Here is a 27,095-nt window from a genome sequence, read left to right on the forward strand (position 1 = left end):
AGAAGAACAAAGTTGAAGTGTATGCTTTTTCACCTTGTTTTCCAATTACAAACTAAAATAATAATTCTTGTACACTCATTCTCTAAAGAGGACACTGTGCAAAGTGAAAAAGCCCAAGAAATGGTCCTTAACCTTTAGAAACCTGTAACTTAATTGTTATTTAAAAAGACTCACTTGAATTTTGCTTTTAAGTTGAGAAATATAATTACCACTTGTGTGGTGAAGTAAATGAGAATCAGAGGAGTTCAAATTAGGCTACTATAACTCATCCAGGATTGGGTGGGATAGGAAGAACTTTTCCAGTTGGCAGCACAGGTGTCTAGTATGTGCTAATCTCTGTGCTGGGTTTTCTGTGCTGGGTGTTTTAAAATACATCATTTTAGCTCATCCACACAACTACTTTGTGAAATATACTGGGAAGAACAGCCTGTGGACATAAGCTAGAAAATACAATTCATACTCATATAACAAGGAGGGGCACAATTTGTTTGAAGGAAGTGGCTCAAAATTATGATTTAAATAGGGAAATATTATGGAGAAGTAAGTTGTGATCAGTTCGTTTGAAGTACCATGTCAAGGCCTCTGGAATAGATTTGGAAGGCAACAGGGACCCACAGAAGGATTTGAAGCAAGAGAATGACTGAGGCACATTAGTAAACCTAATCTTTTAGCTACAAAGTAATAAAATTCATGCAGTAGGAGGTTATTGTGGAATTGAAAGCAAAAGGCAATATCCATCCATAGTTTTTCACAGCACTTGTGTCTAGCAAAATGTTAATGAATTGTCCTGTTTTAATTTAGTGAGATACCTGTGAATCAAGGCTGGATCCTGGATGGTTTTCCAATGACTTTAAACCAAGCGCAGCTACTAGAAGAAGCTCTCACAGGCTGCAATAAGAAATCCATAGAGGTAGAGAGAAAGAAAGCACAAAAATTCACATTGGCTGCAGATATTGCAACTTCCAAAGAAGTACCTCTTCCCTCTTCTGCATTTGATTTTGTCATATTATTAGACATTTCAGATACTTCCTCCCTGAGTCGGATGAATGATATCATGGGTAAGCTGGACACCATTTTTTGACACTTTTTTTTTTACAATCAAAACTCTTTGTGTTATATGTTCTTTGACTGAATCAGTGAATAGTCCCATTTACAATAATAAGAAAGAATCAACTTCAGTCTTCCAAAGAATTATCTAGTTGAACACAACTGCATCTTGCTTTTACAAAGAATATTCAGCACTGCAAGCCAATCCTGGAACTAGTGGAGAATTCCCGACCAACTGCAAGTGTCTCACTGAACCTTTCCATCAATTTGACAACTGCCCTGGCACAGAGGTGCCTTCTTGATATGTGCATGTTTGGAGGAGCTCTTTGTGGCTATTTAGTGTGTCTTCCTGGGTCACTTTCCTGATGGTCATAAACCACATCTGTACTGTAAGCAAGGATATAGTAATATTTTCCCCTGGATTGTGTATTAACTCTAAAGAACAGGCATCAGTTAGCTGAAGCCCTCACATGATGAGATTGAATATTCTTGCCGAAATTCATTGTTTATTTAACTATATTTTATCTTTTAAATGAAAGTATAGTTTTATTCCACAAATAAAATACTTAAGAGTAAAGTAAAAGCACATATTCTTGAACCCTGGCTTTCCTACGTAAAGGTATTTGACCTTGGGAAAGTTACTTTATTGTTCTTTTTTTATTATAAAAATGTGGGCTACATTTTAGGGTTAGGTAAACAAACATTGATTATGCAGGCACTCTTGCTGATGAGGTATGCCCCTCCCTCCCCTAGCAGTTTCTCTCAACTGCCAATCCCACCAAACCTCCCCTGATAGTTTCCCATTACGGCCAAACACTTTCTTATAGTATTATAATTGTTCAAAGTCCACTTATGAATGAGAACATATGGTACTCCTGTTCTTTTTTTCTGTGATAGATCACTGAGTATGATCAACTCCAAGTCCATCTAAGTTGCTGCGAAGTCTATATATTTGTCCTTCTTTAGGGTTGCTTAATATTCCACTGTGTATATGTAGCACATTTTCTTTATCCACTCCAGCTTCAATGGGCAACATGGTCGGTTCCATGTTTTTGCTGTTGTGAATAGAACTACAACAAACATACGTGCGCAGGTATCTTTTTTGTAGAATGATTTGAGTTCCTTCAGGTATATTCCCAATAGGGAAATTGCTGGGTTGTATGTAAGGTGAATTACTAGTTCTTTCAGAAATCACCACACTGTCTTCCAAAGAGGTTGCACTAGCTTGCATTCCCACCAGCAGTGTAGAAGCGTTCCTTTCTCTCTAAATCCTTGCCAGCATCTGTTGTTATTTGTTTTATTAATGATGGCCATTCTTACTGGGGTTAGATGGGATCTCAATGTGGTTTTGATTTGCATTTCTCTGATGATGAGTGAGGCTGAGCACTTTTTCATGTGTCTGTTGGCTGCCCATATATCTTCTTCTGAGAAGTGTCTATTCATGTCTTTTGCCCACTTTTTAAAGGGGCTCTATGGTTTTTTTTCCTTTTGGAGCATTTGAGTTCCTTGTAGATCCTAGATGTTAGGCCTTTGTCAGATATACAGTTGGCAAATATTTCTTCCCATTCTGTGGACTGTCTCCCTGCTCTCTTGATGGTTTCTTTTGCTTTACAGAAGCTCATTAGTTTGATCAGATCCCATTTGTCTATGTTATTTCTTATGGTATTGGCCTTTAGGGTTCTGAATAGGAATTGGTTGCCAGTTCCGATTTCCATAAGGGTGTCTCCTGCATTTTCTAAGATTCTTATAGTTTGAGGTTTTACGTTTAGGTCTTTGATCCATTTAGAGTTAATTTTTGTGTATGGTGATAGGTAGGGGTCCTGTTTCAATCTTCTGCATGTGATCAGCCAGTTTTCCCAGCTCCATTTACTAAACAGGTTCTCCTCTCCCCAGTGGTTGTTGTCGGAGGCTTTGTCAAAGACGGGTTGATTGAGAAATTGAGACTTTGCTTCTGGAATCTCTATCCTGTTCCATTGGTCTATGTGCCTGTTCTTGTACCAATACTAGGCTGTTTTGATTACTGTAGCCTTATAGTAAAGTTTGAAGTATGGAAGTGTGATACCTCCTGCTTTGTTTCTTTTGCTAAGAATTGTTTTGGCTTTTTGTGGTAGTTTATGTTTCCATATGAATTTCTGTATTGTCATTTTCAGGTCTGAGAAGAATGATATTGGTAACTTATTGGGTATTGCGTTGAATCTGTAGATTGCCTTTGGTAGGAAGGACATCTTAACATTGTTCATTCTTCCTATCCATGAGCATGGAATATTTTTCCATTTGTTTGTGTCTTCTTAGATTTCTTTGACCAGCGTTTTGTAGTTCTCATTGTAAAGGTCTTTCATTTCTCTGGTTAGGAAGATGCCGAGGTATTTCATTTTTTTGATGGCTATTGTGAATAGGATTGCATTTTTTTTATTTGGGTCTCTGCCTACTTGTTGTTGGTGTAAAGGATTGCAACTGTCTTTTGCATGTTTATTTTGTACCCTGAGACTTTGCCAAAGTCCTTTATCAGTGCAAGCAGGTTTTTGACAGATTCTCTTGGATTTTCAAGGTATAGGATCATATCATGAGCAAAGAGGGATAACTTGACTTCCTCTTTTCCTATTTGGATACCCCTGATTTCCTTCTCTTGTCTAATTGCCTGAGCTAGGACTTCTAACACAATGTTGAACAAGAAGGGTGAGAGCCGGCAGCCTTGTCTTGTTCCAGTTTTCAGGGGAAATGTTTCCACTTTTGTCCATTTAGCAATATGTTAGCTATGGGTTTATTGTAGATGGCACTTACTATTTTGAGTTATGTTCCTTCTATACCTAGGTGTTTGAGGGTTTTTATCAAGAAAGGATGCTGGATTTTATCAAAAGCTTTTTCTGCAGCTAAAGAGATAATTATGTAGTTCTTGTTTTTACATCTATTGATGTATTTAATGACATTTATGGTCTTGCAAATGTTGAACCAGCCCTGAATACTGGAGATGAAGCCTACTTGGTCATTGTGTATGATTTTTGAGATGTGTTTTTGGATCCGATTTGCTAGAATCTTGTTGAGGATTTTTGCATCTATGTTCATAAGGATATTGGCCTGTAGTTCACTTTTTTTGTTGGATCTTTACCCGGTTTGGGTATCAGTGTGATGTTAGTGTCATAAAATGATTTAGGGAGAATTCCATCTTTCTCAATTGCCTGGAATACTTTGTGTAGGATTGGTATCAGCTTCTCCTTGTACATTTTGTAAATTCTGCTGGAAAGTCATCTGGTCCAGGATTTTTTTTTTTTTGGTAGGTAGTTTTTGTATGACAGAGTCAATTTCCTGGGTTGTAATGGTTCTATTTAGTGTCTCAATGTCTTATTGTTTCAACATGGGGAAGTTGTGTGATGTCAGAAAGTTCTCCATTTCATTTAGGTTATCAAGTTTGTTTCCATATAGGTGTACATAGTAATCTCGGATAATCTTTTGTGTTTCTTCAGGGTCATTTGTGATTTGATCTTTTGTATTTCTGAATGTGTTTATTTGGGCTTTTTTCTCTTTTTCTTGGTCATTCTGGCTAGGGGTCCATTATTCTTGTTTATTCTTTCAAAGAACCAACTTTTTGTTTTGTTGATGTTTTCTATGATATTTTTGTCTTCTATGTCCTGTATTTGGGCTCTTATTTTTGTGATTTGGATTCTTCTGCTAAAGTTGGGGTTTTGGTGGTCTTCTCTTTCCAGTTCCCTTAGGTGATTTGTTTGGCTGTACTTCTGATCTTTCTGTTTTCTTGATGTGTGCTTGTAGAGATATAAATTCCCCTCTGAGAACTGCCTTCAAGGTATCTAAGAGGTTTTGGTAAGCTGTTTCTTCATTTTCATTTGTTTCCAAGAATCTTTCAATTTCTGTTTTGATTGCAGTGTTGACCCAGTAGCTGTTTAGCATCATGCTATTTAGTGTCTATGCCTTTGGGAGCTTTGGGGAAATGTTGTTGGTGTTGATATTTATTTTTGTTCCACTGTGGTCTGAGAATATACATGACTAGATTTCAACCTTATGGAATTTGTTTATGCTTTATTGATGGCCAAGGATGTGATCAATCTTGGAGTATGTAACATGTGGTGATGAGTAGAATGTATATTCTGTGGTTGTTGGGTGGAATAACTTGTAGGTTTCTATTAACGCCATTTGGTTGAGTGTCAAGTTTAGGTTCTGAATCTTCTTATTGATTTTTTTACCTTGATGATCTATCTAGGCCTGTCAGTGGGGTATTCAAGTCCCCTGCTATAACAGTGTTAGAGTCAATATCTTTTTTAAGTTTACTTAGTAATTGCTTTATAAATGCTGGTGCTCCTGTGTTGAGTGCCTATATGTTTAGGATGGATATTTGTTTTTCTTTTTTTTTGAGTTGGAGTCTCACTCTGTCACCCAGACTGGAGTGCAGTGGCCACTCCTGGCCACTGCAGCCTTGACCTGCTGAACTCTGGCGATCCTTCCACCTCAGCCTTCCAAGTAGCTGGAAATACAGGCACGCGCTACCACGCCTGGCTAATTTTTTGATTTATTGTAGAGATGAGGTCTCGACAAGTTGCCCAGGCAGGTCTCGAACCCACGGGCTCAGGCAATCCACTCACCTCAGCCTCCCAAGGCATGGGATTACAGACTGAGTCACCAAGCCTGGCTTAGGATGGATATTTTTTGTTGATGGTTTGAACCTTTTATCATTATGTAGTGTCCTTTTGCATCTTCTTAAATTTTTGATAGTTTAAAGGTTGTTTTGTCTGATTTTAAGACAGCAACTCCTGCCTCCTTTTGTGATCCATTTGCCTGGAAACTCGTTTTCCAACCTTTAACTTTAAGTCTGTATGCTTCCCTTGAAATGAGATGAGTCTCCTGGAGGCAGCAAATAATTGTGCTATGGTTTCTTATCCAGTACGCCATTCTATGTCTTTTCAGTGGTGCATTTAGTCCATTCACATTCAGGCTTATTATTGAAATATGATGTTTATCCCTGTCATGAGGTTCTTATAAAGTTTTTCCTTTGTTTGCTTGTTTTCTTTTGACTTTGGGGTTGATGCATGTTTGTGTTTTCAAGTTTCTTGTTGTGCTATATTCTCTGCTGAGTCTGTGCTCTGCTGTTCTCTTGGGAAGTATATGGTCAATCTTTTTCTTCTTTCTTTTGTGCTTAATACCTTTTTAAATGTCTCCTGTAGAGCTGGTCTGGAAGCTGCATAATCTCTTAGGGATTGGATGTCTGCGAAGGATTTTAATTCTCCATCACTGATGAAGGTGAGCTTGGCTGGATAGGAAATTGTTGGTTGAAATTGTTTATCTTTGAGAACTTTGAATATAGGGCTGCAGACCCTTCTTGCTTGTAGTGTTTCTGCTGATAGGTCTGCTGCTATTCTGATTTGTTTTCCCCAGTAGGTAGTCTGACTTTTAGGATTTTTTCTTTTGTGCCTACTTTGTGTAGGCAAATCACTATGTGTCTAGGGGTTGGTCTTCTTATTTGATGTCTTGTGGGAGTTCTCAGTATCTCTTATGCTTGGTTGGTCACAACTCCGGTGAGATGGGGAAAGTTTTCTTGGATTACCTTCTGGAATACTTGGTCCAAATTTTCTCCATTTCCTTTTCTTCTTCTGGGATACTAATCAAGTGTAGGTTCAGCCTCTTGATATAATTGCACATCTCTTGTAGGCTTTGTTCTTTCTTTCTGAGTTTTCTTTCTATGTTTTTAACAGATCAGGTTAATTCCATGTTCTGATCTTCAAGTTCAAGATTCTTTCTTCAGCTAGATTAATTCTACTTTCTATACTTGTCATATTGTTATTTATTTCCTGGATGAAATTTTTTATTGCCAAAATCTCTGTTATAAGTTCTTTCAGTGTTGCATCTTGTCTTTCTTGAGTCCTATTTACTCTCCATCCATTTCCTAATCCCTGTTGAATTCTGGGGACAGTTTTTGGTGACTTCCATTGTTTGGGCACCAAGGTCTGATTTTTCAGGAGTTTTGTCTTTGGTACACTTGAAATTGCCTGAGGTCTTCCTCTGGCTTTTCCTCATTTGTGACAGATCTCTTGTTTTTCTATTTAGTTCTGTTATTCAGTGTCAGTGGGAGAGGCTTTCCTTTCTGACGTTTTCTCAGGCCTCTATTCTTCCCTGATCCAGGCTCTGGATTTGTCCTAACTTGAAATAGGATGGTGGATGGGAAGCTTTGCTGTTTCTCGTAGTTTTCAAAATTCAAATAAAGTGAGGGATGGGGTACTAGGAATCAGATACTACCTGCAAATTCAAATGTTCACTTGTGGTATGTGTTCCCTGAGACCCACTCCCCATTAGCACTCTATATGATGATGCAAAGCAGAAACCAGTGAAAAACAATTGAATGCATACACACACACTCCAAAACAAACTGGAATAACAATAAAGCGAAACAAAACAATCAGCAACAAAAAGACCCCCCAAGAAAACTAAACACACACACACATGCCTAGCACAAAGTGAATAGAGAAGAAAAACAGAAAGACCAAAGGGAAAAGAAAAAGCGATTCAAGTCGAACTCTCACATCTATTGACATACCCCTTAAACTAAAAAAAAGAATATTTAAAAGACCTAGAAGAACAAAAGAACAAAAACCAGCAACCACAGCAAAATCAAAAGATGAGCACTCAATCATTCACATACACACATAAACAGAAAATGACAAATAAAAGAAGAAAGAAACAGATAAAAAAGAAAAATTAAAAAAAAATTTTTTTGGAGGGATTACAGATCAAACCCTCACATACATTCATGCACAAAGGAAAAATATTTAAAAAATAGATGAACTAACAAGCAGTCAACAAATTTTTTTTTAATTAAAAAAGAATTGAAAATTTAAAAAACAAAAACAAACAAAAAACATGCCCTCTTGTGGCAGGCTCTGTAATTGTTCCTCTAACAGAGCCACCTCTTTCACTCCTCAGGGAACGAATCAGGGAAGGAAGAGAGACAGTGGAGGTGGGTGCGGCTGCAGGCCTCCCTTCCCACTCTGGTATGGTCAGGGAGATCTCTGGTGGGGAGGTATGGGACTGTCTCTTCCCCAGGTATGTACTCTCACTGGGGTGCCACAGTCAGACCTATCCTGGAATGGAGCTCTCCTGTTGCAACTGATGTCCAGGCTCCACCTGGGTTTGTCCCTCTTAATCGTGGCCCAACTGTGTGGGCCTGATGTTCAGAGGATTGCTGGGGAGGGGGCTTGGGTCAGCCCCAGACTCATCACTGATCTCTTTGGAGTTTTTCCTCCTCCTTTTCTGGCCACACCCTTTGTCCCATCACTGGATAAGGGTAGAGGGTGGGGTGCCTGGAACTCAGCACTCATCAGGTCCCTTTAAAGTTTGTGCTCTTAGGATATTCCCTTTGGGCCACCATCAACCCCCGAGTAGTTGATCTGCCAGTCACAGAGATCGATCTGCTGGTCCATGGTGAGCAAGTCAGAGCACTTTCCTGTACCACCTTCAATATGGTGGTATGGTGCCTCTCTTGTCCTCTTCCATGGGAACTTGCCTCTGGATACTGACCGCAGCCTCTTCCAGTGCCCTGCAAGGTGCTGAAGTGATGAGGCAAAGCCTGGAGCAGTCTGTCTTCTGCTTCAATGGTGAGGGAGCACCTGGGCTTTTCCAAAGGAAAACTTCTGTCCATTTGAAGAAAACAATGGTGCTCAGGGGCCTAGCCACCTGCTCACCTGCTCACCTGCCCACTTAGTCTCTCCTAGCGTTTTCTTGCCAGGGAGGGTTTGTTGGGAGAGAGGAGGGGAGGGAAGGGGAAAGGAGGGGAGGGGAAGCACTCGACTTCTGCATCCTAGGAATCGCTAGAGTCCAAGCCCAGACACTGTGGCACCAGCCACTGTACCAGGAGAGCCCTGGCTGCTAGCTCCCTAGCCCACACTCAGTCAGCCACTCACACGCCCACTCGCTCACCAGCACATACATAAAATTTTCCATACACTCACTCACTCACACGGGGGACTTGCATAGTCTGACTGGCTCGGCCGCCATTTTCCCCTGAGAACCTATTGTTCTAAATATTAGTTTCATACCCCATATGATAGAATGGCTCAGTACTATTGTAGGTATTAAATGAGATAAAAGATAAACACTTAGGATAGCATCTGGCATATGATAATAAACATGTAGTGAATACATCAGAAAAAATTTTTGAAGATTTTGAAATGAACAAAAGATTACTGGATATCTTTTTACTAGAAACCCAAGTATTGCCTATTGGATCCCTATATGATTTTATAGGGATCTGTGCCTTTCATTGACTTGACTCAATTCTATTAACTCCATAAATTGTTGGAAATTGATAGTAATGGAAATGATTCTTGTTTATAGAAATGCAAATTAATTTTTTCTATTGAAACACAATTTCCACACTGTATATGAGTCCAAATATTATATTGCTCAATAGAGTAACCAGTTTTTCATCTATTAATGTCAATTTCAGCATTCCTCATTGCCTATAAATGTGTCTATTATGCAGATTCTCATTTGAACTAGTTGCAGCATCTTATTGGCTTCCTTATTAATTGAAGAGTTAAATGATATCTTTGACACATGTTCATTTTACATTAGATTGATTTTAGCTTTAAAAAAACGATCTTTTAACAAATGATAATAGGTATCCTTCTTTTATTATTGCTGTTACTACTAATACAACAGCCAGACCTAGGAGTGACCTGAGGGATCATCTAGTCAAATGCCTTTATTTATAGATGGAAATTTAAAGCATGAGTTCTTAACTTGTCCAATGTTACACTCATCTTTATTTTGAGTTTGTGCAATTCTGAGATCTTGCTTTACTTGTTTACTTAAATAAAATGACAAAACCATTAGGTATTCATTCAGCTGAGGTATTACTTCAGCATTTCAAATTGGATACTGTGCATCGTATCACAAGTTGGAGAATTTACTTCTCTCCATACAAGGGAGTAGGAGCCATGCTGACAGTAGTGATGAGTCTGCTTGTTCAGCTAATTTCCCACTACTGTTTAGGGTAAAGCTGAGAATTGGCTAATTATGTTGCTAATCCATGACCGTTTGGTGGCAGAACAGGGTCCTGAACATCAAGATTCAACATCAAGACTTGAGGTTGCTATAAAATACACACACAGATCTTTTTGTGAGAAGGTACCTAAAAGCTAAAGGTTTGCCCACCTCAGAAGGTTTGCCCATCTTCTTGGCTCCTTATGAAGCATATGTTGTTGTGTGTTTCAAATAATGGAAGGAAATCAATTAGCAAAAGTTTTCACGAGGCACTAGCCATTGTGGGAATAAAAGGCTACATCAGAATGGAAGAGTAGGTGTTTTCCTCAGCTGTTTAGCCACCAGTCAGCTTGAGACAGAGCAGTGATGTCCCTAACATGGTGAGAGGTATGGAAGAGTTTTGAGTTCAAGTTCTGGATACTGACCTTTTGTGGCTAATGGCAACTGAAAAAGGAACATGAGGGAGCTTCCAGGACTGATCATGTTTATTTCTTGATCTGGGTGCTGACTGTTTTCAGTTTGTAAATTCATCAATCTGTGTATTTTTGTATGCATTTTTTCAGTAGTGTAAATTCATCAATCTGTGTATTTTTGTATACATTTTTTTCAGCAAAGTCATTAAAGAGCATACAAATTAAAAAGAAGCCCAGAAGCTGGAGTCAGATTGGTTAGAATAAAATTCCTTCATTACTATTTATAAACTGTGAAAAATGAGGTCAATTATAGAATCACAATTCTACTTCACAATTTTTTTAATACAAAATGTAATATATATAATATAAATTACATGTATCATTTACATATAATATATGTCAATGCATTTAAGAATGTGTTTTAAATTTTACCTGTATGTACTACAGAGAAATAAAGTAAGATAAAGATTTGAACATGTCTGTTGGCTTTGGCATTTTTGGTGACTAGAATGAGAACTGTTTCAGTGGAGTGGGGGAAGGAAAAGGATGCATTGCAGTGGGTTGAGGTGTGAATAGGATGTGTGGAGATGGAGAATGAGTGGGATAACTTGCAAGAAGCTTATCTCCAATAGAAGGAACAGAGTCATGGTGACAGAGTATTTGTTACATTTTTATTTCTGTCTCTCTATTTTAGGAAAGTATCTATATATATGAAAGTGCTCAGCTGATTTTTGAGCCAGAGAATAAAGGTGGTATATTTTTATTCACGAATGTCATGAAGCAAAAAAGATATAATTTTTAAGGCTGGTATAGCAGAAGAAGACAGAAATTGAAGTTGTTAAGAGGCGAGAGAACTTGAAGTGTTCAGCTATGCAACTTAGATTTGCTAGAAAAATATAAAATGAAGTCAGGATAATGCTGGTAAATTTGGAAAAAAGGATATAGGAATTTAGGAACTAGATGATGTTTAAAGACATTAATCGGCTACACAGGAGGGCTAGAAAGATGAGAGTTTGTGGTAGGAGTATAGCTCTTTAAGATTGTAAAGATGGAGTCATTCAGGGTGATCACAAAATCCAGTGGTCATAGAAATGAAGGCCACAAATGGAAAGAAGGGGAAGGGGCCACTGTCTAAGTGGGAGCTGGAGAGAGAAATGTGAATCCAAGTGCTGACAGATGTGACTTAGTGACCATGAGATGATGAGTGATAGCATCCCAAGAAGAACTCCCACAATTTTCTTCAGTCACTCTTTCTGATGTCAGTAATCCCTGGGTTTTATAAATAACATAAAATCATTATTTTGTATTCTAAATTCATTTCATCTTGTTCTATTATGAATGTAGATAGAACACTAGATTATATTATATCCTGTGAGGGCCTTTCATTTTTTTGAACTCTATTAATTCACTCTTCAATGTTCTCTTGTATTGATTAATTCTAATTTCTTTTCATCTAGTTCAGAGCTTTATTTCCTTTTTTTAAATTCTAAATTTATGAGTATTCTGGACTTTGTACCATTAATCTTGAATAGGATCCAATCAGAGTTTTGAGATTGTTTTGATGTCTGTTTTTCATCTCTTTGGGTCTTTATTCCTTTACATCTATTCTACAGGAAGAATATAAAGTTGAGAAAGAAGTGTAATAATTTATTGTAATATAATAAACAAATAATTTATGCGTATTTGATGCTATGGCCATCTTGTTATGTCATTGTTAATTTTTACAACACTGGTGTTAATTTTTCTATTTTTTCCAAGTCACTTATCCATGATGAACCATCATTTTTTATTCTTATCTCTTCATAGTCAATCCTGAGATCCTCTCCATTCAAATTACAGTTTTTGTTTAATGTGTTTTACCTCACTTTCCTCAATTTTTAAGAAAAATTTGAATTCTCATTCCCAAAATGATACTCTGTCAAAAGCTTTTTAAACATTTTTAAGTAATTTTGAATGTGATGTGAGACCATATTTGTTTGACATCTTGCTTCAATATATTTGAGCAGTAAGTGGCAACTTTGTCTAGTTTTGAAAATTATTTAATTGAGAATAAGTTTAACCTCCATGGAAAATAATGTGGCAATTTCTAAAAGAATTAGAAATTGACCTTCCATATGACCCAGCAATTCCCCTCCTGAGAGTATACCTGGAGGAACTCAAATAATTCTACAGAAGAGATACCTGAACACGCACGTTTATTGCAGTACTATTCACAATAGCAAAAACATGGAACCAACTGTGCTGCCCATTGAAACTAGACTGGATTTTTTTTAAATGTGGTACATATATACTATGGAATATTATGCAGCCATAAAGGACAAGCGTATGGACTTCACAGCAACTTGAATGGATTTTGAGTCTATAATACTCAGTGATCTATCACAGAAACAAAGAACTGAGTACCACATATTCTCACTCATAGGCGGACCCTGAACATTACCATAATACTATAAGAAAGGGATTGGCAGTAGACAGAAACTGCCAGAGGAGGGAAGCAGGGGACACAATATCAATAAGGGTACCTGATCTCAAACCAGACAAGGTGGGGACCAAAGACAGGCCCAAACTTTGTCTGTATGACGACCACTTGTATACCTACCCCTGATTGTACCCCACATCTTTAAAATAAGAAAAGAAAAAAAAAGAAATTGAAAACAAAGTTTCTAATTCAGAATTTTCCTACTGTAGCTCAAGAATTTTCATGTGAAATTGCTCATGAGCATATTGATCAACGTGTAGCTGCTGGAAACCATGATAAGGATACGGATCAGAATTTAAGAGACCAGATACAACACAGGTTAGTTTTTAAATAAATTCCCTGCTCTTTGCTTACTCTTTGAACATAATGTCAATTAACCACTTTGGAATGATCATATCTAAAAAAAAAAAAAAGATATATTTCCTAGCACCCGGTCTTTCACAGGTAAAACTAAGTAGTTTTGGTGATGAGTGAAATATTTATGTTCTGGTTTTCATATTCAGAGCATAAGTCATTATGGTTTGAAGAAAGAAGAATTAAGTCAGTTAACAATTCCCTTTATGGTTGCGTGAATTTATAGGTTAATTATATGGAATTCTAATTCAGCCCTCATTAAGGCAATACCAATGAAAGTTATGGAATTTCAGTGAGCTAGGCATCAGACTACAGGCTGCAAACTACTTCTGTTTTGCTAAAACAAAATTATTTTGCATTCTTTTGTTTGTGTGCAGTTTATCATTGGAAAAAATTAGATATAATTAGACAATTTTATAAAACCCTGAGAAATCTGACAATATGAAGTGAGTCAGGGAAGTAATTTCAGTTGCGTTAAGGTTGTCTATGCTCCAGAAAGAGAAAAAAGTTTCAAGAATCATTCCAAGAATACTTGTAAGTAACGCAAATAAGTCTGAACCAAAAATCTCTTCTCAAAGTCTCTTCAATTTCTATGTTTAAGAAAAAAATAGATGACCTATGTGAACTCTGAGAATGCTCAGAGTTATTCTAGTGGAGTGCAAATGATATTTCCTTAGATTCTGACTTATACTAACGTTTTCTTGAATTGGTGGCATTTTCTTTTCTTTTATTCTGTCATGCATCTAAAAGAATGTCCTGATGGCATTAAATAATGTATTCCTTAATCTATTGTAAATAATATTTCATTGCCTATAGATTCCTATAATTTCTTTTTCAGATTTAACTATATTGGCAGCCTATTTTTTCATTATGCATGCCAGATTAATTATGCTTTATGTCACTCAAATTTTTTAATTGATATGAGATATGCATATAATATTTTGATTCTACAGGATTGTAGGTTTCTTGGACAACTGGCCTTCATTGGAGCAATGGTTTTCAGAACCAGAAAACATTTTAATAAAAATCAATGCTGAAATAGATAAAGAGTTTTTATACCGAAAAGTAAAAGACATTTTTGCAGCTGAAATAATGAAAAAAAAGAACAAAGGTAATTATATTTCTTCATTTTTAGCTTTGTATAACTAAAATGTGGTTTTTCATGAGTTTAGAATGAAATCAAAGTATAATTGCAAAGTTATCTCTTGTATTTGGATCATACTATCTACACATGTGTTCTGCCTCTGACTTTAGCTTTCTGTTGTATAAGTTTCTGAAAAAAAGATTGTTCTCTTTAACTTAATCAAAAAGAGGTCATCTCACTGAAATCACTGCTTTCATGTAAACAGCAAATAGTAGAGTTAAAATTAAGGATATTAGTCACATTATATACTCCAAATATATATATAGTCTTTATTTGTCAATTCAATATTTTAAAGAAATCAGGAAAAATTAAGGATGTTATAGAGGAAGATAAAGACTTTAGTTTATTAACTTCAGCATTATAAGGAAACAGTGTGTGAATTTCCCTTTTAGGATAAAAACACTAGATAATTCACTTTCTCCAGATCTAACTATTTTGGTATGAATGTATTGCTTACCAATTACTTACTTATTAGCTTGCTTCTTACTCATACTAAACATCCAAATCCTCTTCCTCCTTTATTCAGTCAATAATACGTGCTCATTAACTTTTCATAATATTATTGGAGCTAATTATTGAAAGAGATCTTAAGCTCAGTTCTCCGCCAGATTTCCACTGGGATTTTACTTTTGAGAAGTAATTTGAGAAAGAAATCTTTCTTTTTTGCTTATCAATAGTCCCTAATTATATTAGCAACTGTAGTTTCTTGGTATAATAAAAGATAGTCAAAGTGATTAATATCAGAAGGATTCTAAAATTGCTTTGATAGCACATTGTCTCCTATCACTAAATATATGATCTAACTACCATAATGCATCAGTTAACTAACATTAAAATGGCCCATAGGTAGAAACCACAGCCCCCATGGGAATCCAGGAGCTCATACTTAGAAAGACAAGTTCCTACATTCAAATGTCACTCAAGAAAAAGCACCAATATGAAGACTTCAGACAAAACAAAAACCAATTGTATAGTATTTTAAGAGGCTTAATGAGTAATTTGACAGAAAGTAGACTTAGAAGAGGGAGAAACCTTTCACAGTAATCTTACAGAGTCTTAGTTAGAGGAGGCAAAAGCAAACTGATTCTAAATTGTAAAGTTTTGAAGCTGCAGGTTGGAATCTGTTTTGGCTAGCTATCAGACTTATCTTCAACATTTTCCTAAATATTTGCTTTCTAATGATTGGCTGCCTTAATAGATTCAACTATCACTTATTTAAGACTTATACTTCAGTTCACTGCTTTAACAATATTTAATCATTAAAACAATAAACACTTATCTAGCCCAGCACTCTGTATTTAAACATCCTGTGTTAAAAATAAAAGGACATGATTCTGACATTTTAAAAATTACCATAATACTCATATACTGTTAGGTAGGAAAAAAACAAGTTATATATAAAATAATCCCTTTAAAAAGGCATGTTTTATGTGTGTATGCATGTGTGTGTATATATAATATTCCAATAGTATTATGAAAGTTAATGGGCACATATTATTGGTTTATAAATACATATATACCCAGAAAAAAGTCTGGTAGCCTGTATAATACAGTGGAAATAATAATACAATACAGCCTGTATAAATCCCAGTGGAAATCTGGCATAGAACAGAACTTAAGGTCTCTTTCAATAATAAGTTCCAATAATATTATGAAAAGTTAATGGGCACATATTATTGGTTTATACATTGGTTTATATATATATTATATACATATATATAATATATGTACACAAAAAAAGAGTCTGGCAACCTGTATAGTACTTGATAGTAGGAAAAGGAGAAACTACTTAAAGAGATTTAACAGACAATTCCCCTTTCTAAAAATTTGTCTTGATTCTTGGATTTTAAAAACAATAACTATGTATTATTTTTATAATCAGAAATAGAAATAGAAATCTGTTCCATTTTTAAAGAACATCTAATAGAATGGAGCCTCCTAGCTTGCTGAATTGAAAAGAATAATCTAAGGTCAAAAAAAGCACATGTAAAGTGAAATAGTCATGCAAGAGTGCAGGCACTCATTGCCAGTGATATGATCAATAAAGCTTTGGGCATCTGCAGTGTGAAGGACCAGAAAGACTTGGTTGTCAGGGAGGGTGTTCCATGATGGGTGGAACTGCACCATTAAAGGCAAAGAGTCTTCACAGTGATGGGAACCTGAAAGACTTCAGTCAGCCACAGTGTATCCATTAGGGACTCAGACTGTCTCCTCTGCCTGGAACACTCTTCCATCAAGTGGTCACAGGGTCTCTCCCTGGCTTTCTTCACGTCTTTGCTCAGATGTCACCTTAGGGGTGGGCCTACCAAGGTTAGCACTCTATATAAACTTAAAATGCTGCCCACAGCACTTCTGATCTCCCTTATCTGTTCTATTTCTTTTTTCCATAGCACTTACCACCTTCTAATTGTATAAACTAACTTATTCATCATATTATGGTTTGTTTCCTACCACTAGAATGTAAGCTTGTAAGGCCATCGATTTTTCTTTGTTTTGTTTTGCTGTTATATCTCCAGCAACCAGAACCATGCCTAGTGTTGTTCGTATTAGTAGTTGTTGTAGAGGTAGTTTTACTTAATTGTTATAGCCCTTTCCTTCAAGGCACAATTAAAGTTCAATAAATAGTTGCTGCATGGATGAATGAATTGCTAAGGCTTAATTGAGGACATATGTACTATGCACTGTTCTAAGTGCTTTGTATATAGGTGTATTAATTTAAGTTAGTGCTGTACATTTCTTTCCTCTTCCACTTCTCCCTCACTCCTACCTCTTTGATCACATTGCTCTTTGCCTTCTCTTTATGCCTTTTTCATCTTGCTTTTCTATTGGAAATTTTGAAATGATCTTTTATTTTCTATTAATATTTATTAGCTACTTCTAGATTATTACTTTTACATTTGGCACCCACTTATCAAGCCTTTATACCTGCTCCATATGTACAAATAAACACATAGTCCCCGTCATCAACACTACTACCATCACCATCTCCACCACCATCATCACAACCTCCTCACTACCATCACCATCACTATGACCACCATCACTGATATTATCACTACCTCTTCTTTACCACCCCCACCACCACCAACACCACCACCATCACCTCCACCACTACATCATCACTCCACCATCATCACCACCAACTCCTCACCACCACAACCACCATCACAAACACCATCACCAACACCACCATCATAACTACCAAAATCATTTCACCACCATCATCACCACCACCAGTACCATCATCACCACTGCCACCACCACCATCACCATCATCACCATTACCACCATCACCATTACCACCACCACTATCACATCATCACCATCACCACTGCCACCATCACCACTACCATCATCATCACCACCACCTTCTCACCATCACCATCATCACTACCACCACCACCACTACCACCATCAATACCACCATCACCACCACCACCATCAGCATCAACATCACCACCACCAGTACCATTATTATTACCTCCACCACCAACATCAACACTACCACCATCATCATTACCACCATCATCACCACCACCATGACCATTAACATCAGCACAACCAGCACCAATACCACCCTCACCACCATCACCACCATCACAACCACCTCCATTAAGAGAAAAGAAAAATAAGCCGGGCTCGGTGGCTCAGCCTGTAATCCCGCACCTTGGGAGGCTGAGGTGAGTGGATTGCCTGAGCCTGCGGGTTCGAGACCCACCTAGGCAACTTGGCGAGACCTCATCTCTACAATAAATCAGAAAATCAGTCGGTCGTGGTAGCACATGCCTATAATTCCGGCTACTCGGAAGGCTGAGGCGGAAGAATCACCGGAGCTCAGCAAGTCAAGGCTACGGTGGCCTGGAGCAGCCACTGCACTCCAGTCTGGGTGACAGAGTGAGATTCCAACTCAAAAAAAAAAGAGAAAAGAAAAATAATATTTCTGACCAGGCAAAGAAAGCTTTAAGAACTAGATGGTTTAAGAGAGACCCCTAAAACATGAATTAGCCTAAATCAATAATTGAAATTTTATATTAATTTAGGTTTATCTTAGTTCAAGTGAAATAGTAGGTGTCTCTAATAAAGGTCCATTCTTACCATTCCTTTGAAGTTGAAACAAAATTAGAAGAAAATGAAGCTGAGAAAAAAGCAGCAGCTTCCCTGGCTGAGCTTCCACCTCCTACTCCTCCTCCCCCTCCTCCTCCTGAACCAGAAAAAGAGAAGGAAATTCATCCTCAGCGTGAACCTTCAAAACCTCCTATTGCAAAAAGAAAATCACAATCAGGTGATTGACAAAATGATTTATAATCCTGTTTGCCAGGTTTTTAAAATATATATATATGTTTTTACTTAGTAAAAAATTATACATCATGGTACATTTATCTAGATTTGATCTTTGGGCAATTTAAATCTCTATATTCAGTTGGAAGTAGAAAAGTCATGTCAGTGGCTAAGAGCATAGTTGTTACAGATCCTGGATTCTTCACTGTGTAGGAAAGAATATGGTTTTATTACACTTAGGTCTACTGATTAGAATAAGTCCATAGGTGAGAAGAGCTTAAAAGGCACAAAATATTCAAGAAGTAACTTAGGGCATATCAAGAGAACAGATGTCTATTTGCTGAACTGTAGAGCTACATTTATGTAAAAAGTAAAAGCATATTAATAAAATAAGAATTAGCATAGCCAGGTTTCCACAAGAATAAAGAAATAAATCAACAGAATTCACTAGAGACTAGAATTTGTCTATAACTATAAATCTTCAGGACTGTGTGATTATAAAAGGATAAAAACAAGCACTTGACATCTCAGTAAGCCTATATGGGGGGACCCCCTAAAATGGGATTTACTTATAAACAATTATTTATTCTTTCCTGTTTAAACTTCAGTCACCTTAAAAGTACTGTCCATCTGATGCAATACACCACCTATCGAGATGTATTGCACTGCTCTAAACAGTTTTTGAACTCATCAGTTTTGATGCCTGAGTGCTTCTGCGGTTTTTTGTTTCATCTCTTCCACATTGGCAAAGTGTTTCCCTTTGAGAACATTTTTCATCCAGGGAAACAACAAAAAGTCACTCGAGGTGGGGCATGGAGGCCATGCAATTTTTGTTCAGAAACTGCTGAACTCTCAGCGTGGTGTGGGCAGGTGTACTGCATGGTGGAGGAACCAGCACCTGTTTGTCACAACTTGGGATGCTTCTTAGTGACATAATCTCCTGAAACTTTCAGATAAAAACTTTGGTTGACTGTTTGATCCTGAGGTACAAATTCTGAGTGTACTACCAGGAACCTGCCCTCCAAAAGATAACTCTGGTTCTCCCTCGTATTTATGAATATATATAGAACCTGCGTAGAAAATGTTTTTTAGTTTGATTTTTTTCTAGATCCTTTACCACTAAGCAACATGAGTCGAGCATTAAGTTGTAGACAATGAATATATTGACTAAAATAAAGTGCTCAATTGTTGTAATGCATGATATTGACAAAATGTTAGTATACATTTGGTGGGTGTATATGAAACAAATATGGCTCTAGTTTCTGATTTCAGCTTTATAAATGGCCAGCTGTGAAGTTACACAAATCTATCTCTGTATCTTTTGATATTGTGTCATGGCTAGTTCTAAAATTCTAGTCATTCTGCTTCATGGAGATTTGAAATGGGTCTGAATGTTTTTAAAAATTAAATGCATTCCTATTAAACAAATAAACTACAATATTGGGAATTAAAAAACAATTCAGAGGTCTGGAGGAAAAGCAGAAATCTTTAAAATGCTTTTTAGAACTGGGGAAGGCCGTTTTCACAGTGGTTCAAGTGAGCCTGAAGTTATCCACCAAGTTCCTTTAACCTATGGCTATGGCTCTACTTACCTCTTTCCCTTTCTTGGCTTGTGCACAATGAGGAGTATCAATGTATTTGAGCCATTCCCTGAAACCAATCTCTAGTGTTTTTTATTATAACATAGTTAAGTCTTTAAGTTTCTGAAGTTTGTTTGCTGTTTTAAAATTGTATTCTTAAATACTGTATATTGGAGTAATAATAAATCTATTGTTGCTTCAAAGAGTGGTTGTACCAGTCTCTTTTTTCCACATAGGACAGGGTTATTGCCTGATCTTTAAAAAGGTATAGAAGGGTTAATCTCCAGAAACCTAATTACTGCAGTACAACAACAATGCCATACTAGCAGGAAATCTCTGTGCAATGAATGTTGATGAGACAGTAGAGCAGACAGCATTGCTCTGCAGCTCAAGGAAGCTTGGTTAAGTGATTTTAGGAAGAAACATACACCAAAGTTTTTTTTTAATTATTAGTAGTAAATAATTTACATTTTTTCAAAAGAGAGCATTTCAGAACCAAGACTTTTGAATATGCCCAACTCAAACATCCAATTACAATCTTCTGTAGAAGTTGAGATGAAAAGAGGAATTTTTTACTAAAAAACAGAACAAAACAAAAAATCAAGGTAGAAATGTGATAGAGGAGGCATAGCACACTGAGTCCTAATAGTCATTTTGTACAGAAATAATTCTGTTTTATGTAGTTCTGCCTTTTATATATACTTTATATATACTTTAATTACACTTGAGATTAAATGTAAAAGCTTTACAGTTATGCTCCATTGAAGAGTCTATATCAAGTTTACTACCAAATGTCAGTATTTAATTTAAAACTAGAGTTCTCAGTATGGCACAATAGACTAGTAGTACTCATACTATTATAAAATAATATTTTTTGTGATTCAGATTATATTTTGGAGCTAATAATAAATGGGCAGAGTGCATACTACTCTCAGTAGAAATGACACTTGCCCACAATGCTTTATAAGACCTGTGTCTTTTACTTTATTTTCTTTGTCACTTGTACTAAAACTTAGAGTTAATTAAGTATTTGGTTACCCAAGGTATTTTTGTTAAAGAAACTTATGAATACTTTTTTTATTAGTAAGCTTTCCTTCTTTCTTTTGAGTTTGGTGATCAACTATTTGGATGTTTAAATGCCCTTTTAGAGAGCATAACAGAGTTTCAAGGATAATCCCTCCATGTCATTCAGTTGTCTTATTTCTATGGATCTGAGACATTTCATGTAAGTGAGATGTGCTATCAACTTACACATTCTTATAACTATCACTTCTAAATACAAAAAGATAGATCAGATGGGGTCTCTATCATAGGCATTTAAATTGTCATACTTATTCATCTTTTCAGTAAAGGAAACAAAACTATAGCCAAGGACCAAGGGAGAAAAATGATTGAACTTGTTTGGTGAATAATGCAGGATGTAGTCAATTTTTTCAAGGAACCAATGTGTTATGTGGGGCATCTTATTGATCTCCAGATCATTAGTTTCCCAATTTTACCCTTCCAATATATTTTTTAACTAGATTTCAGGCAATCCAAAATAAATATACTCCAACCATCACTGGCAATTCAAATTATAGTCAATGCAAAATGGAAATGTAGAAATCACAGCCAGGTGAGTGGTTAAGAGAAGTTCAGGGATGCACCATATCAAAACAATTGTAGTTATTTAACAATTCTTTAAAGTGTTTTGGCACTTGATTGATTGATTGATTGAGATAAAGTCTTGCTATGTTGCCATACAGGACTCAAACTAATGGGTTCAAGCAGTTCTCCTGCCTCACCCTCCTGAAATAGCTGGGACTTCAAGAGCATGCCATTGCGTTCATTTTGGCGTATTTTTTTTTTTAAATAACACATTCACTTGTCTTGTTATATAAGAACTATTCTGTTGAAATAAATCCAAACAGAGCCATATGCTTCAAGTGGACTTGTGATTAGCTTTAAAAACTCCACAGCTGTTTCCACAAAAGAGTTTATGTTCACATCCATTACCAAATGTGAACATTAAAGTTAGGGCTAAATTTCTCAGCATGACAGAATAGTGCTGCTATTAGGGCTATTATTCAAGAAGTTTCTATCTATAGTCTGTTTTCAGATTAATTTTAACTCACAGTTAAGAACTGAGCCATTTTATACCATTCACAAATTAAGGATTTACCTGTGAGAAATAACATTTGATTGCTTACAAATCATATAGCCCAGGCTATTGAAGTAAATCATCAATTATTTTTGTGTGTTGAATTTTGTTTAGAAATCCAGCATGGTAAGCGAGAATCTCTTCAGGAAGGAAAAGGGAAGAAGAGTGAAACTGCACTCAAAAGAAAAGGTACAGCAGATAAGGATAGATATAATAACATGAAATTCTGCATTTTATAACTGTCTCAGTGAAAATAGCTAGGCTTTTATGGTAGAATACATTGACTACTTCTCTCAAGCATCTGTAAATCATCAGCCCTTTCCAAAGAATAGAGCCTCATACTTTCTTCCTCCTGGCTCTTAGCAAAGGCCCTGCTGAGGAAAGTGATGCTTGTGGGGATAGTTTAGAAAATACCTAATGTGCAGAATACCCCCATTCATCATAAGTATTATAGCTATTATTCTTAGGCTAAACCATGCCATAAGAAAGCTACATACTGAACTCTCTTTTCTTAGGCTCATTATTGAATTTCTTCTACTGATAAGTATTTTGGTAAAAAGTTCTCAACTTTTTGGTAAAAATTTCTCCACAACATATCAGTGGAGGTGAAACTTTCATCATATGATAATAACCTGGTGTATTATTTTCTGAAGGAATATCATGCCCACTACCTTATTCAGTGACTCCTATAGGAAATCTTTGGTGAAAAATTTCATTCAGAATCAAGGTACAGGAAAAGGTTTTTTCCTCTGAGTGACTAGAGAAGCACCTCTAGTTGATAGCATTTTCCTATTTGATTTGGCTGTCTGGAAGTTCAGAAACAAATTAGTGGCTCAGGTCTCAATGTCTGTCCTCTAATTCTCCTGGTTTTGACCTTCTGTTTTTAGTTATATTTTTCCTGACCCAAGTTTCATTTATTTCTTCTTCTATTTTACTTTTAACTATTTATGTGAAATAAGAAGGTTTATAATTTTTAAAGTAATTGACACTTGGGGAAAGAAAATTCCAGGCTCTAAAAGCCATATCAGTAAGCTGTATGTTGAAGCTGCTATAGCAACCAATTAACTAAAGGTTGAAATGTAGTGATGGATACATCAGTTGACTCTTTCCAAGGTACATTCAACTATTCATCACAAACTGCCAATGCAGTTGCAGTCCAAGAGTATACAATGTTCAAAAATTGATGTGCCAAAAGAGATGTTTGACATTTAAGTATATATAACCATGATTCACAATGAGTATCTCACTCTCCTCTGATTACATAAAATGATGGGCTTAGATAACTAGAGTTAGTTGATGAGTTGACATAATAGGTTTATATAACTAGAGCTAGTTGATGAGTTAACACTGAGATACAACTTTAAGGACCATAATTTCTTCTTAGACCTCAATTGTTTACTAATAGAATAATTTTCATATTTTACATTACTCATTCCTTGCTTTCTCATCATTATCAAAAAAAGCAAATGAAATATCATAGTACTGATGAAAAAGCCAAACACTAAAAAAAGAGGTTTATTCTAAGCTAAATATGAGGGATATGGGCACAAGACACAGTCACAAGAGGTCCTGAAAACATGTGCCCAAAGTGGTTGAATTGCAGCTTTTTTTTTTTAACTTTTAATTTTCAATATGTGGGATACAATTCAGGATTAGGCATACAAATGTTGATTATGCAGGTACCTTTGTTGATTAAGCGTGCCCCTCCCATGCCTGGCAGTTTCCTACTACTACCAATCCTGCCCCCACAAACCCCTGGCAGTTTCCCACTACTGCAATCCCTTTCTGATAGTATTATGATAGTTGTTCAAGGGCCGGCTTATGAGTGAGAACATGTGATACTCAGTTCTTTGTTTCTGTGATAGCCTCTAAGTCCATCCAAGTTGCTGCAGTTCTTAATTTTGTCCTTCTTTATGGTTGCATAATACTGATCATGTATATGTACTACATTTTTTAAAATCCAGTCCTCTTTCAATGAGCAGCAAGGTTGATTCCATGTTTTTGCTATTGTGAACAATGCTACAATAAACATACATGTGCAGGTATCTTTTTCATGGAATGATTTGAGTTCCTCTGAGTGTATTGCCAGTAGGGGGATTGCGGAGTCAAATGGGAGGTTGATTTTTAGATCCTTTAGGAATCACCACACTGTTTTCCACAGAGGTTGTACTAGTTTACACTCCCACCAACGATGAAGTGTTCCCTTTTCGCATCCTCTCCAGCATCTGTTGTTTTTTGAGTTATTGATAATGACCATCCTGACTGGAGTTAGGTGGTATCTCAGTGTGGTTTTAATTTGCATTTCTTTGATGACTAATGAGGCTGAGCATTTTTTCATGTATCTGTTGGCTGCTGGTATGTCTTCTTTTGAGAAGTGTTTATTCATGTCTTTTACCCACTTTGTAATGGGGCTGTTTGTTTTTTTCTTTGGCACATTTGAGTTCCTTGTAGAATCTAGATGTTAGGCCTTCATTGGATACAGTAGGAAAATATTTTTTCCCATTATGTGAGCTGTCTCCCTACTCGCTCGATGGTTTCTTTGGCTTTGCAGAAGCTTGTCCATTTGATGAGGTCCCACTTGTCTTGTCTTATCTCTTATGGCATGGGCACTTGGGGTTTTGATCAGGAACTGTTTGCCAGTTCCAATTTCCATAAGGGTGTCTCCTGCATTTTCTAAGGTTCTTATAGTTTGAGGTTTTACATTAGGTCTTTGATCCATTTAGAGTTGATGTTTGTGTATGGTAATAGGAAGGGGTCTTGTTTTAATCTTCTGCATGTGGTCAGCCAGTTTTCCCAGCACCGTTTACGGAATAGGTTCTCCTCTCCCCAGTGGTTGATGGTGGAGGCTTTGTCAAAGATGAACTGGTTGAGAAATTGCTTCTGGAATCTCTACCCTGTTCCATAGGTCAATATGCCTGTTCTTGTAATAATACCAGGCTGTTTTGATTATTGTAGCTTTATAATAAAGCTAAAGTCTGGGAGCATGATTTCTTCCGCTTTTTTTATTTTTTATTTTTTGCTGAGGATTGTTTTGGCTATTCGTGATCTTTTATGTTTCCATATGTATTCCTGTATTGTCATTTCCAAATCTCAGAAGAATGCTGCTGGCAATTTAATGGGTATTATGCTAAATCTGTAGATTGCCATGGATAGGATGAACATCTTAACAATGTTGATTCTTCCTATCCAGGAACATGGAATATTTTTCCATTTGTTTGTGTGATCTTTGATTTCTTTGAGCAGTGTTTCTGTTTTCATTGTAAAGGTCTTTGACTTCTCTGGTTAGCATGATGCCAAGTTATTTCTTTTTTTGGTGGCTATTATGAATGGGATTGTACGTTTTGTTTGGGTTTTGGTTTGTTTACTGTTGGTATATAGGAAGCTGACTGACTTTTGCACATTTATCTTATACCCTGAGACTTTGCCAAAGTCCTTAATCAGTGCAAGGAGGTTTTTGACATTCTCTTGGGTTTTCGAGATGTAGAATCATGTTGTCTGCAAAGAGGGTTAACTTAACTTTGTCTTTTCCCATTTGGATACGCTGATTTAATTCTCTTGTCTGATTTCTCTAGCTAGGACTTCTAATACTATGTTGAACAGGAGGGGTGAGAGTAGGCAGCCTTGTCTTGTTCCAGTTTTCAGGGGAAATTGTTCCAATTTCTGTATGTTTAACAGTATGTTGGCTTGGGTTTATCATAGATGGCTCTTACTATTTTGAGATATGTTCTGTCTATGGTTAGATGCTCAAGGGTTTTTAATCAAGAAAGGGTGCTGGATTTATCAAAAGCTTTTTCTGCATCTAATGGTGTAATCATGTGGTTTTTGTCTTTACATCTGTTGATGTACTTAATTACATTTATGGTCTTGTGCATGTTGAACCACCAGTCCTGCTTCCTGGTGATAAAGCCTACTTGGTCATGGTGGATAATTTTTGAGATGTGTTGTTGCATGCAGTTTGCTAAAATCTTGTTGAGAATTTTAGCATCTATGTTCATCAAGGATATTTATTTACCTGTAGTTCTCTTTCTTTGTTGGATCTTTACCTGGTTTGGGTATCAGTGTGATGTTAGCTTCATAAAATGATTTGAGAAGAGTTCTGTCTTTCTTGATTGCCTGGAATACTTTCAATAGGATTGGTATTAGCTCCTCCTTGTATGTTTTTTAGAATTCTGTTGGAAAGCCATCTGGTCCAGGCTTTTTTTTTGTAGGTAGTTTTCTTATGACATAGTTGATTTTCTGGGTTGCTTTTGATCTATATAGGGTCTCCATTGCTTTTTCCTTCAACCTGGGGAGGTTGTGTGATTACAGAAAGTCCTCCATTTCATTTAGGTTTTTGAGTGTGTTTCCATACAGATGTACACAGCAATCTTAGATAATCTTTGTTTTTCTTCAGGGTTAGTCGTGACTTCATATTTTGCATTTCTGATTGTGTTTATTTGGGCTTTTCCTCTCTTTTTCTTGGTCAGTCTAGTTAGGAGTCTATCAATTTATCAATCTTGTTTCTCCTTTCAAAAAACAGCTTTTGGTTTCATTGTTTTTTTTTTTGGTTTTTTTGGTCTTCTATGCCCCGATTTTGGGCTTTTATTTTGGTGATCTGGATTCTTCTGCTAAAGTTAGGGTTTTGGTGATCTTGCTTTTTCAGCTTCCTAAGGTGATTTGTTAGGCTGTTAAATTG

General features: G+C 36.5%; 1 protein-coding gene across 1 annotated transcript in view; it reads left to right on the top strand.

Annotated features, from left to right (window-relative positions):
• Nucleotides 1–27,095, top strand: part of LOC103271176 (sperm flagellar protein 2-like) — a gene marked incomplete at both ends in the record, with an annotated part of 166,843 nt that overhangs the window by 62,378 nt on the left and 77,370 nt on the right. Inside the window, 5 exons of the mRNA XM_008068630.2 lie at nucleotides 802–1,058; nucleotides 13,134–13,242; nucleotides 14,232–14,389; nucleotides 18,531–18,704; nucleotides 22,535–22,609. Coding sequence (XP_008066821.2) covers nucleotides 802–1,058; nucleotides 13,134–13,242; nucleotides 14,232–14,389; nucleotides 18,531–18,704; nucleotides 22,535–22,609 — 773 coding nt within the window. The remainder of the gene's footprint in view (nucleotides 1–801; nucleotides 1,059–13,133; nucleotides 13,243–14,231; nucleotides 14,390–18,530; nucleotides 18,705–22,534; nucleotides 22,610–27,095) is intronic.

This window comes from Carlito syrichta, unplaced genomic scaffold (genome assembly GCF_000164805.1).
Source record: "Carlito syrichta isolate Samal-C Ts95f unplaced genomic scaffold, Tarsius_syrichta-2.0.1 Scaffold311369, whole genome shotgun sequence".
Classification (NCBI taxonomy): domain Eukaryota; kingdom Metazoa; phylum Chordata; class Mammalia; order Primates; family Tarsiidae; genus Carlito; species Carlito syrichta.